This window comes from Apteryx rowi, unplaced genomic scaffold (assembly GCF_003343035.1).
Source record: "Apteryx rowi isolate R43461 unplaced genomic scaffold, aptRow1 scaffold_38, whole genome shotgun sequence".
NCBI classification, from domain to species: Eukaryota; Metazoa; Chordata; class Aves; order Apterygiformes; family Apterygidae; genus Apteryx; species Apteryx rowi.
This window is the reverse complement of record NW_020450307.1, coordinates 928937-940971: the sequence shown is the minus strand read 5'-3', so window position 1 is coordinate 940971 and position 12035 is coordinate 928937. Positions and strand designations below refer to the sequence as shown.

The following is a 12035-nucleotide window of genomic DNA, read 5'->3' as shown; positions in this document are numbered from 1 at the left end:
CAGCCTCTGACTGCTTCCTGCTGGTTCATTTCAGTGCTGAATGGACTGGGGATGAAGAAACCTGCTGGGAACAGCTGAGCGCCAAAAGCTTTGCTGAGGCAAGACAGGCGTGTCTGACCCCCAACCCTCCTATTACTTGCTCCTGTGATTGATGCCCTATAATTACCTTAGGTATACGAGCCCAGTCGCAGACAGCTATAATGAGAGGGTCTGAAGAATCTGGAAAGGGCTTTTCTTCCGTGCTTGTTTGAAAGAGATGCTAGCAGCTTGGCAGGGATCTTGAAATCCCACTGGGAACTACCCCAAGGCGTTGTTTTTCCTAGTCTGTGGTAGCTTTGTGGGATTGTTTAGTGCAACTGTAACAAAGCAGCCTCCTACTGCTCCCCAGCCCCTTATTTTAATGCTCTGAGCCTAAGGCTGATAGAGTCATTTGGTCATGAAAGATAGGGTATCTTTCCCTACAGGTATTGGGGAAGGACCACAGCTCTTGTGGCCTTGCAGAACTGAGCCAAAGGCTGTGACTGGTTGCTTTTGCTAATACTAGGATTTAAGCCTTTTTGCTCCACCGTGGAGCTTTGTCCATACTTTATTTAGGGTCCTTATTGGAAATACTGGCAGAATTGCTCCAGGAACAAGTGTTTTCTTAAAACCTTTGTCCTGAGGAGATTAGTTTGCAAACAATATTCTTTGTGCTGCTTACAAGAGTAGAGCCTTGTACAAGAGACATTTGCATTTGTATGCATTTTATTGTCCTTATTTAAAGAAACACTGTGATTCCTACTCATTCTCACCCAGAAGTGAAATTTGCATATTCCTATCAAAAGGCAAACAGGAAATATAGTAAAAGGGGACAAACAGGAGAAAATTTGAACGTTCTTCTGGAGTGAGTATGAAAGAGTCTGATAGGATCAGTTATGATCGAACAGATCTTAGGAGTGCAATGAAAAAGTAGCTTGAGCTTCGCTTCAGGGTTGGTAACTATGCTGAAATAGCATCCTTGCATAGGCACTGCTAATAGAAGTGTTTTTGGCCCCACGGCAGCATTTCTGGAATGAGATGACCAGTATTCCCCTGAGCATCATCACATCCACACACAAGGGTTCTCCTACACCTGTAATCAACATAGCAATGATGAACACCTCTTCACCCTGCAGAGCTGGCCTTCAAGCTCAGTCTAGATCCTCAGCTCAGAGGTCCAGATGGTTCTGGCTGCTGTTCAGTGAGAAGGGACCAGGGAGCCTTTATTGTGGGGACAGAAAAGCAAGTAGTGTGGGTAGATTAGAGAGCTAGCCTGGTTCTGAGCAGAGGTTGTCACCGAATTCAGGAGTGCATGGTTCACCATCATCCTGATAGGAGCTGCTTTTTCTCTCCCTGCAGTCAGTGGATGGAAGGAGGAGATAAGGGGACAGAGGAGGAATTTTCACTGCTGTGTTGGAGAATTCAACAGCTCAAAAGTGTCATCCACAACCTGCCAGAGGCAGTTTTCGAGTGGGAAGTCATTGTCCACCAGGTTGACCAAGTAGTAGTTGTCATGGATGTACTGGATGATCATGCGAGAGGGTGACTCCTCTTCATAGAGCTTGGCCCATTGCTCAATCCACAGTGCAAAGGCTTCATCCTGCCAAGGGAAGAAAGAAAAAAAAAAAAAGGTGTTTGTAGGGGTGTAACACACGTTAGAGCTGTATTTTCATACTACCTCATTTAGGACAGTCAGTGTCATGTATGGCTGGCAAGCCTGTGGCTTGCTTCTTTTTATCTTGGTAAAAAAGCCAAGAGCTGAGCAGGGAGCCTCCTGCTTTTCACAATCAGTGGAAAGTGCCCTGAACACAGTTGAAAGGAGGTACTGTTGCAGTAAAATGGCTCAATACTGCCTCTGTGTGTGTGAGAGGGGAGGGAGAGGTACAGCCCAGAGCTCTGGAGACTAGTACAGCGACCCGAGTAGCTCTCCAGCCTCCTCTTCCTGGGTCTTTAGTGTCTGTGAAAAGCTCTTGCTGGGACAAAGCTCTCCTGGGAAACAGGAAGAGCTGCATTTGGACCTTAGGCTAATATTCCCACCGTACTCAATTGTGAGAAGTGTTATAGACATGAGGGTACAAACAAATCAGACACTGAACTCCCTGGGCATGACAGCAATGTACCCAACAGGAGGGAGGACTCACCTTCCAGAAGAGGAAGCTTACAGGATCCACCACAGTGGGCTGGATGATCTCTCTGCCTGGGAAGATGCCCCAGGTGACAGCATTGGGTTGCAGATCAGGAGCATTGGTGATATTCTGGCCCTACCAAAGGAAGGAAATGCCTTCTGAAGCAGCTGCTGGAAAAGCAGGTATTGACTGTGCCAGTGCATTTACCCTCTCCTTGTTAAGAGATCAGACAGCTGCTGCAGGTCACAGCTGACTTGTTTCACTTTCCCTTCCCTTCAGATCCCACTGTGTTCCTGGGGATGTCTGAATCTTTGATATTTGCCTCTCCCTCAAGGTGGTGAAAGGAAAGTATCCCATAAACAGCAGCCTACCTTGACGTTGACAATGTGGTAGTTCACCCGCGACTCGTACTTCTTCAGCACTTTGAGCAGTGCCGTGACGATTTCACTGGAGGTGAAGAACTCTAGGTATGCCTGCAGGGGTGGGGAGGGGGGAGAGAGCAAGAGCCTTAACTCATGGCAGGGCTGGGACTTGTAGGAGCAACTATGAGAACAGTTCTGGAGACTGTGCTGTGTGGAAGCCAGGCAGCATAAGACACGTGTGCCTGTCCCCAGAAACAAATATTGCAGAGGTGGCTCAAGCACAGGGCAGAGCAAATTAGTAAGGGAGCTGGCAGGGTGAAATCAGGGAAGACAGAGGTAACAGCCCAGGAGCTGCAAGCTCCCTGTTTTGCACCCATGTAAGCAGACAGGCGGGGATATGCCCCAGGCAGTGTAACCACAACCGCTGTGCCTGGAAAGCAGCCCGTGCCAGGCAGACTGCTTGGAAGAGGCCTGAGCTTCACCTCTGTTCTACGTGGTATCCTCTGAAGAGCATCATGCTGAAGCAGCCTAGTCTGCTGGGAGGAGAAGCAAGGGGTCTCAGCTGGGCTCTCCCAGGCACCCCACCATTCCCAGCTCTCCTCTTTTGTTCACAGTCCTCTCTATGCTCACACAACCTAATTCTGTACTTGTTCCATTTACTGCTGCTCTGTGCTTGGCTGCTCTCAACAACTGCTTCCCCTCCCCGCCCATTTCCTGGCTTTTGTGTTAGATGATGGATTTCCCCTCACCTCCAGGGAATTTTTTTTGAAAATGTAACTGCATTTGCCATCTGCTGGTCTCATGGCTTTAGCAATTTGGATCCCTTTTGAACAAGGCTGCTTTGTTCCCTAGTCATAGCCTCTTGCCTGGCATTTACCTTGACAGAGGAGGTTCCTATCACTGCCCTTACCGGCTAGGCTCTGGCAGTGCTGGAGAGCAGCTCTGAGGAAGGCCTCAAAATGCATTGACAGTAAGAGGAAGGCGTGGGAGGTAAGACTGCTTGCAGGCCACAGGAGGAACCTGGCAACTTTCTGAACAGCACAACAGTAGTACTGTGTGGTGGGAGCAATTGGTGGAGAACCCTGCCTTAGAGCAGGACAGATAGGGGAATTTCTAAATGCCCAGCTATTAGCATGAGAAGCTTGGTGGTATAGATACTTCATTGCTTCCCATTTTATCCAAAAACTGAGAGTGCTTCTAGCATCACTGAATGGGATCAGATGCATTGGGCAGGCATGTATTTGTATCCAAAAAACCCAAGGGGACTTCACAGCGAACAGTGTCTTACTACGTCGCTACTCAGAGAACCCCGTTTAGATGAAATAACTTCATCACCCTGCTGTAGAAACGTGTTACCACCAAYTACTTTGAGAGTAAAAAGAAGGAACTGTTTTGAAGTGGGAGAAAACAGATAGGGAAGTAAGCCACAGAGATGATATAGTCTGTCTCCAGTGACACCAGAGGAGCTTTTCCTTGTCTCAGCATGAAGGCATTAGGATAAGGAACTGGCAAAGTATCTGGGTGAAAGTCTAGGACCTCCCACCTAACAGAGACCAAACCGGGTACCTAGCCCAGAGGAATGCAGTACCTTTTGGAAGACATAACCCCCACTGGGCCCCCAGCCTACAATGGGGTCCGTGGATGGTTTGCCATTGATGTTTGGCTGGGAGTTGATGGTCAGGATTCCTCGTCTGTTGACCTTCTCCAGCTGCTCCTTCAGAAGGTTGGTCTCAGTAGCAAGAGGGTCATCATTCCAAGGCATACATGTAACCTGCCACAAGGAGAGAGGATGTCTCACAATGGATGCAATAACCCTTTGGTTAACAGGTGGATGTTGAAGGAACTCAGAGGTACCCTAACGCTGTCAAATACACCTGCCTCAGGAGACGGTTCCTAAGTTTGGTTCAAGGGGCAGGTTCTCCTCAACCCTGAGAGTGACTGCTGAAGCCTGTCACTGCTGGTTCTGCCATGCTGCAGCAGCCTCCTTTTTATGCTGAGTCCTAGTTCTGGCTGCTGGATTCCATATGGTAGGAGTATCCCACTATCTCAGCAATTTCYTTTGGATAGAGGGGAGTGCGAATCCTTGTTTAGAAGGACACGGTATTAACAGCAAGAGGAAGTAAGAGCTGTTGTCTGTGCCACGCTGACCTGCCCTTCCTGGGCCATCACTCACCCTGTGTCCGTTCTTGTTGGGCTCTCCAGTGATGTAACATGTGAACACTTCAAAGACGCTCTCTTCACTGGTCAGCTCTTCTCCCCACATTTTCAGGAGCTCCTCCCGGGGAGACTTGCTCTTCAAGTAGAAGAGATAATAGTCCTTCAGTTCCCCAAAGGCTGGGGAGGAGGAATTACCCCTGTGAGGGGAGCAAACACAGGATTAACAGGACACTGAGGAGTAAGATGAGCTGATCTGGTGATGCAACACAACAGTCACCTGAAAGGGGGAGGAATATCCAGCACAATCCACCCACTGAGAGACCAAAAGCCTCAGCACTTTGGTGCTATTATCCTCATCTCACTCAACTCCAAGCAATTGGGAACCACTTCAATAAGAAGCCACCATTTCAGCCACACCCCAAGGTATGCTCAGGACACCTGCTAACTCCTGAGCCCAAAGCTGAAACCAACTGTGCAGCAGACTTTCATACAACACCTCTACCTCCCTGCCATTGCAGCCTGACAGCTTACCATCGACCATTGGGGAAATCATCCCACTCTTGAGTTCGATAGATGTAACTCTTTGGCCTAGAGGCCCAGAATATTGGCCGAACATCTTCAACTCTTCTCTTGGGGTGAGCACTGACTGCCCAGGGCAGAGGCCGCCTGCACAGGAAGAGCAGAAGTTAACAGAATTCCTCTGCTGACTTTCCACTGGAAGCTAGAAGCCCTCCTCCTGGAGAAATTGACCCCTAGGGAGAGTAAATAACAGGATCTGAAAACAATTAGACTTGTCAGGAAGGAGGACAGATAGCTCTTCATCCTTTATGGACAATCTTATCCCACCCACTTCCCTCACAGGATGCTCAGTGGGTGTCTGTTAAGTGGTTAACTGCAGGACTGATGCCCAAGATTAGATGAGGTGAAGGAAAGGCAATATGTGAAGCTGTTTCTAACAAACAAACAAGCAAACAAACAAACAAAAAATCCTAGCCAGCTGTTTTCCCTCTGCTACATCTTTCTGTGCTGAAGCCTGTGGACTAAGAGAGGACCTGTTCCCTGTATTGGCTGTAGAGCACCCTAGAAATCCACAGCGGGAGCTTACATAGCACTTAGCTAGTAAGAGAGGTGGCGACCGATTTCAAAAAAACACATTTCTTCCAAATGGCAGCTCTAAGAAAGGTTTAGGTTTTTTGAAGTTCCAGAGCAGACTACTTCTAAGCCACTTCATTAAAACAAATTCTTCCCTCAGCTGCCACCTCTGTCCTCCCAGCTTTTATGAGAGACCAGGAAGGTGCTAACAGAAGTAGCGGAGAAGTGCCAACCCATCCATTGCTTGTGCTTTCAGTGGATGGGATGTGTAAGAGAAACTAGCAGAAGCCAGCATATTCTGCTCACCTGGGGTCCTCTTTCCACATGCCTAGATGCTTAAGGACTTCAGTAGTGGCCACTTCCCGATTGAGAGTGTAAAAATGGAGCCCATGGACCATGCCACTATCCAACAGCTCCCGGCACATGGACACTGCCAGCTCCACCCCGTAATTCCGGATAGCTGCATCATTGTCCTTGATGGGTTCAATCACATCTTTGATTTCTTGAGGCACTTCCAGCTTGGAAAGCCTTACCAGCTGGCGCAGGGAGTGGTAACCCTGGATGAGGAGGCAGGAGATTTTCATTTTTCCAGGTCCTTTCTTGACATCCCAGTAACACAGGTACTTGATCTCAATATTATGGCAGGAGATTTGGAAGTAGGGCTCCTGGATTCTACTCCCAGACTCCTTCCCTAGGATGGTAATGCAGTCCTGCTCATGTCACTTCAGGTAATTTCTCCACATAACTTTATTCATTGCCTGACCCTGGCATGCTGACAGTGATGATACCAAAGCTGTAAATCCTTAGGCCTTACTGCCTTTTATATCCCTCTTTGCCATTTGGGCATAGAAAACCTTTTAAACTTGTTATTTTACCCCTAAGGGTTTAATTTGGCAAGCCACCTACAAATTTATCAGATGTTGAGCACCCACACTTCCCAGAAATTTGTGGAGGGTGTTCACAGACCTCTTTCAAGCCCTGATCCACCAACACAGCCTCCTAGGTCATTATTCGCTCTCCCAGCCAGAGTTATCAGATTTCACCTGTATAGGGAAGATGCCAGGGACAATGGGGCAGGTGATGCCAATGGCTTGACAATCCTTCATGAACTTGAGAAAGGTTTCTGATCGGAAGAAGAGCTGCGTGATGATGAAGTCTGCCCCAGCAAAGACTTTCTCCTTCAGGTGCCTCAGGTCTGCCTCRTAGCTTTCTGCTTCAGGATGACCCTTCGGGTAGCCTTTAGGGGGAGTGGGAAATGGGAAAAGCTAAACCAGGACAGGAGACACTAGAAATCAGCCAATCTGGGTGTGCTGTCACTTACAGCCCAGGCCCTGATGAGGGACTGCTGATTTCCCCACCTCAGACCCTGCCCCACACTCTGCAATGAAAGACATTTACCTGCCACACAGATGTCAAAGTAATCATCAAACTCATTGCGGATGTGCTTCACTAGATCAACAGCATAGTTGAATCCTTCTACCTCTTCCTCCCATTCCTCACCAACAGGGTCTGAGAAGAGAACAAATCCACAGCTCTCTCCAGCTGCTTGCTGGATTYGGATTAGTTAGTTCTGCAAAAGCCTCCCACTACCAAAAGGAAGAGAAAATGAAGCCTCAAGTTTGCAGTTTTACCCATGGACTGCTTGTCTCTACCCTTGAGCTGAAGGGACTGCTAACAAAGGGATCAGGTGAAATTCAGTCTTGACATTTGATTCCTGCAGTGGAAGGAGTCTCTAAATCATATTTCTCCATTTTACCCTGGAGTCAGTTGTAATACAACATGACCTCAGCCCTATGCCTCCTAAGTGCTCTAGGACAAAAGGATTCACCTCCACGCAATGCCATGATGTTCTTCAACCCCAGCCGCTTGGCCTTCTGCAGATGCCCTGTGATCTCGTCCTTGGTCTGGTTGCAGCATGTCATGTGGAGGATGGTCTCCAGGCCACAGTAGTTGACTGCAGTGCTGGCAATGATCATGGAAGATGTCTCCTTGTCAGACCCTGGGTCACCTGCAGGGTGCCATGTCACATCAATGAAGAGGGGACCGCCTGCTCCCATGCGATCAAACCTGTGGATTTTAGAGCTGTATTAATCTACCAGGTAGCCAGCTCCCCTCTCTATGCCTGGGATATCTTGCTCACTGCCAAACTGCTAGCACCAGGCAGAGGGAGCTTGGATGACAGCAGCAGAAGAGACAAACTGTYAAATTATGAGTTTAGCAAGTGGCCAATGTAATAAGAAGAGCTGGCATTTAAGACTGTGTGAGGAAGAGCTGAAAATCTTTTTTGGAAGAAGAGGCAACTTAATTCTTCTCTGTAGAATAAACTTCCTCCCAGCACCTCTTATCAGACTGGTGAGTCTTCTGATAGAGAGCAATGCAAGTCCCATGCCTTTTGAGAGAGGAAACTATGCTGGAACCCCCTGTTCCCAGCTTTATACTGGGAAAAAGGAACTCTTGGCTGTAGAGGCCATGGCTAGGGAAAGATGGACCAGATCTCTGTTTTTTTTCCCAAGTGTGCCTAACAGAAGAGACAAGTTCTCCCCTAACTTGTCTACCTCCTGCTCTGGACTGGAACAGGCCCTTCTGTTTGAGGTAAACCCAGCACTGACATATAGCAGTTACAAGAATTGTGAAACTCTGCATTCTCCTCCAAGTGGGGACATGGTGACTCCTGGGGCTCCCCACTAGGCCCCAGGACAACTTTTGGCTCTGTTGAGAGCTGTCACCTTTCATTCAGCATGTAGATGGGGACATCTATCTCAGAGGCTAAAACTATAGTCTTCAGTAATATAGAGGCACAAATCACAGTGGCTGGATGACCCTGAAAGCAAGTGGGATTCTCTGTTCTAGGGACATAGGCACATGGACCATCAAGTAATATTTTCTGCTTCTAATGGACACTTTTCTGCTCTGTTGTCCCCCAGCACTCTGCTTCAGCCACAGAGCACAGCAGTAAGGTTGCTCAGTCTTCCCAGAGCATGGGAGAGGGGATACAGTCTGGCCTCCTTGGAAACCCCACCATGACACTTAACTCTTCAGGGCTTCCAAGAAAAACAAGTTACCTGGTGTCCATTACCCTTCTCAGGAGGAAAGCAGAGCCCCATTACCTGCTTCGTCACCTGGAAGGGGAGACAGAGCACGGGCCTGAGCCTGCCTCATTAGCTACTCCCCAGCCCTCCACCAAAGGCATTTCATCTCTCCCCTCTCCCACCCTGCAGCCCTCACCTGGAGGTGAGATTGACAGCACCACTGGCTGTGCGTGGAGGGAAGAACTCCAAAGAGAACCACTTGTCTCCAGAGTCCTGCCGTCGGCGCATCTTCTCCCGCAGTCGCTCATGACGTTCGGCATCGAGGACAGGGGTGGAGCAGCGTGAACTGTCCTTGGAGCTCTCACTCCCACTACTGCTGCCACCATCAGACTTGGAGCTGGAGCTGGCACTGCAGGTATGTTGAGTCTCATTGACCATGGTGAACTCTCTGGTGGAGAGGAACAGGAGCACAGTGGGTATGAGAGAGAACACAGATCTTACCAAGGAGCAGTAAGTGCTGGGGTGGGCAGCATATGACTGCAGGTAAAAGGGAAGGGAAGTCTGTGCCAAGACCACCATTAAAAACAAAAAACAAAAAAAAACCCCATGCAGTTTCTTTTGCCAGGGCTCACTACAAGCTGCAGTGGGGAATCTGGCTAGAAACAAAATAAAGAAGGGTGTGTTTAGATAGCATTAGCAGAAATAACACAGCAGATGGCTTCATGCCACCTTGATACAGCTCTTCTGTGGCCGCTGGGTCAAATTTGGCTCTCAGAACAGTCAGGTCAACATCACTTTGGCCCTAAGCCGACTACAACTTAGCAAACCATGATGGCCATTTGAATCAGGTGAGGGCCTCTTTGATCTTGTGGCCTTGGACCGGACATGCCAGCAATTTGTGTTAGAGCAGCTGCCTCTTGGACATGATCATGTGCCATCTGCACAGTTTCCCTTCTGTTTATTCCCAAAAGGCAGTGTTTCTTTACAGTGTAGACAGGAGGGCAAGTGCTGATGGGGTAGGCACACGAGAATGCACAGACTATTGATTGGTCAGAAAAAAAGGAAAGAATTCCCTCTGGGTCAGGCTACTCTGACAAGTGCCAGGCTGCTCTAGTCCTCTCTGCTTTGTTCTCGCTGGCATCAACCAGTTGCATTTCTAAACCTTAGTTTTCCTCCACGAGATATACCATCTCCACAGACTTTTGTTCCCTGAGCCATCTGCTCCACACACTCAGCTCTTTCCCCCACCACACATGCTGTGCTTGTTCCCTTCCTCACCAATTGCACCTGCTTTGAAACAAGTTCAGCAGAAAGTTTCTCAGCTGACCCAGCAAGGTGTCCATATGGGCAAATTGTTCCTGGAAGGACAAACTACCAACCTCRTGTAACCATGGATCAGCATGTCTCCTGCAGAGCTGGGAAGAGGAACACACCTGGACCATCCCCTTTTCCCTGCCTTGTTGTAACATGATCAGCTGTGCTTGTTTGGCTTTACAGATGGGGAAACAGCACTGCACAGCAAGTCAGAGGCACAAGTGGGTCTAGGTTGCACAACTCTGCTTAGCTTTCTGGGCCACAACTGCATTGCTAGATATCCTCTCCCCAGACTGCTTTACTCTATGCCTTGAAAATTAGGCAGTGATTATAGACAATTAGAGAAGAGCTGCTGTGAAGTTTAYCTGCGTTATTTACTTACCTATCTGCCAAAACTTACAATCAGTAATGGGAAGGAAGGAGCAAGTTGGCTGAACACGACATAACATTGGCACCTGTTTTGGAGGAAATGGTTGCACAAGCTACTGCACTCATGGCACACTGTCCTTGTCATAAACTTTGTGGGTTTAGGTCAGCCAAGCAGACTTTGAGCTCTTCTTCCACTGTTACAGTGAAGTTGTCAATCAACCAAAAAATAAAACTTGGGGAGAAAGTCTGCTTTTACCACCTGGGGATCTCTCCAGCAGGCAGATTTGAGAAAGGAGTGCAGGGCTTCTGGTGCCAAGAGAAACAGGGAGTCTCAGATCTCTTGTGTACCAACATAGCAGGCCATGATAAACTCAGCAACACAGACCTATTGACAATTGGAGCAAAAGCAACCAAGTGCACAGTAAAAGCACTGACCAAGCTCTCATCACAGACACCTCACAGATCTGCAGGCAGAAGCTTACAGGTCTTGCAAAGAGAAAAGAGTTTGTCTAAACAGCAAAAGCAACGGCAAAATAAGACAATCTTAAACACTAAGCAGCTCCTTTGGGTCAATTCATGCTCCTCAGTGAGCCATGTCCCCACCACACTGCAAAGCTCAGAGCAGAGATCCTTGGCCCAGCGCATTGATGCTGGTCTGCACGGTGTGCCTGTTGTATTTACGTGATGCTGGCAGGACCTATTTATTTAGCTTTGAGGTGTCTCCACTGCTGGACCAGAGCTGACGCCTGAGAAGGCAATGCAGAGGTCTGCGTCCTCCCAAGCTTGATTTTGCCCCCTGCCCCAAGCTAAACTCAGCTGCATGTCTGCCAGGGACTTGGCCAGGGCCTTGCTGTCGTGGGCCACAGCATCAGGCTAACGGGCTCTACAGGGCAGAGCTGTCTCCCCTGTCCTGCAGGAGCAGGCCAGGACCCCGTGCCTGCATCTGCTTCCTTGCCTGCAGGGTGACTACCAGGACAGATGGGTGGACGCAGTGCGCACGGCCGGCCAAGGGGAAGTCCACGGGAAGGGCCCGGCAGGGGCGAAGGGGGATGCGGCGGCGGCGGGAGCGCGGCTGGCCCGGGGGCCCTGGGACGGAGGGAGAAGTGCCTTTCCCTCCGGCCGCCTCGCCTGCAGCCGAACCGCACCTTCACCTCGGGTGACCCCCGTGGGAGCGCGGCTCGGCCCGGTCGGACAGGGCTGCCTCTTCCCGAAGGAGCCGTCGGGCCGGCCGGGCCCGCTCCGGCGTGACAGCGGGAGCCGCCCCCGCCCTGCCGGGCATCCCGGCGCGGCTCCGCGGCGGCAGGAAGGGATCGGGGATCGGGGCCCTCCCCCCCCGTCCTCCCGCCCCCCCGCGGCGCGCTCACCTGCCGCGGCGCTAGGCGCTGCCCGTGGCCGGCCGCCCCATGCCGCGGCCGCCTTAAGCCCTGCCGCGGGGGCCGGCTCGCGTGCTCCGCCCGCACTTTCCCTTTCCCGACATGGCGGCGCGGCCTCAGCTCCCCCCGCGCGTCACCGCGGGGGGCGGGGCCGGGAGTGCCACCTAGCACCGCCCCCGCGGGTGAAGGGGGGCG

The 12035-nt window shown here is 50.2% G+C and overlaps 2 protein-coding genes across 4 annotated transcripts in view; one reads left to right on the top strand and one right to left on the bottom strand.

The window, feature by feature from the left end:
• Positions 1-726: 726 nt before the first annotated feature.
• Positions 727-11985, bottom strand: MTHFR (methylenetetrahydrofolate reductase). 3 transcript variants are annotated; one of them, XM_026073962.1, is made up of 12 exons: positions 11832-11985; positions 8981-9232; positions 7584-7822; positions 7154-7264; positions 6799-6992; positions 6062-6312; positions 5195-5329; positions 4680-4860; positions 4095-4277; positions 2516-2617; positions 2160-2279; positions 727-1618 (listed from the first exon to the last, which is right to left on the bottom strand). In XM_026073962.1, the coding sequence occupies exons 2-12, from the start codon at positions 9220-9222 to the stop codon at positions 1421-1423; spliced, it is 1956 nt and encodes a 651-aa protein (XP_025929747.1). In that variant the 5' UTR covers positions 9223-9232; positions 11832-11985; the 3' UTR covers positions 727-1420. The 3 variants fall into 3 exon arrangements, with proteins under 3 accessions (XP_025929747.1, XP_025929748.1, XP_025929749.1); XM_026073963.1 differs by lacking the exon at positions 11832-11985 and adding an exon at positions 10481-10553; XM_026073964.1 differs by lacking the exon at positions 11832-11985 and adding an exon at positions 8818-8874 and having other exon boundaries at positions 8981-9070.
• Positions 9221-12035, top strand: part of CLCN6 (chloride voltage-gated channel 6) — a 23062-nt gene continuing 20247 nt past the window's right edge. The window contains exon 1 of the mRNA XM_026074051.1: positions 9221-9294. Coding sequence (XP_025929836.1) covers positions 9221-9294 — 74 coding nt within the window. The remainder of the gene's footprint in view (positions 9295-12035) is intronic.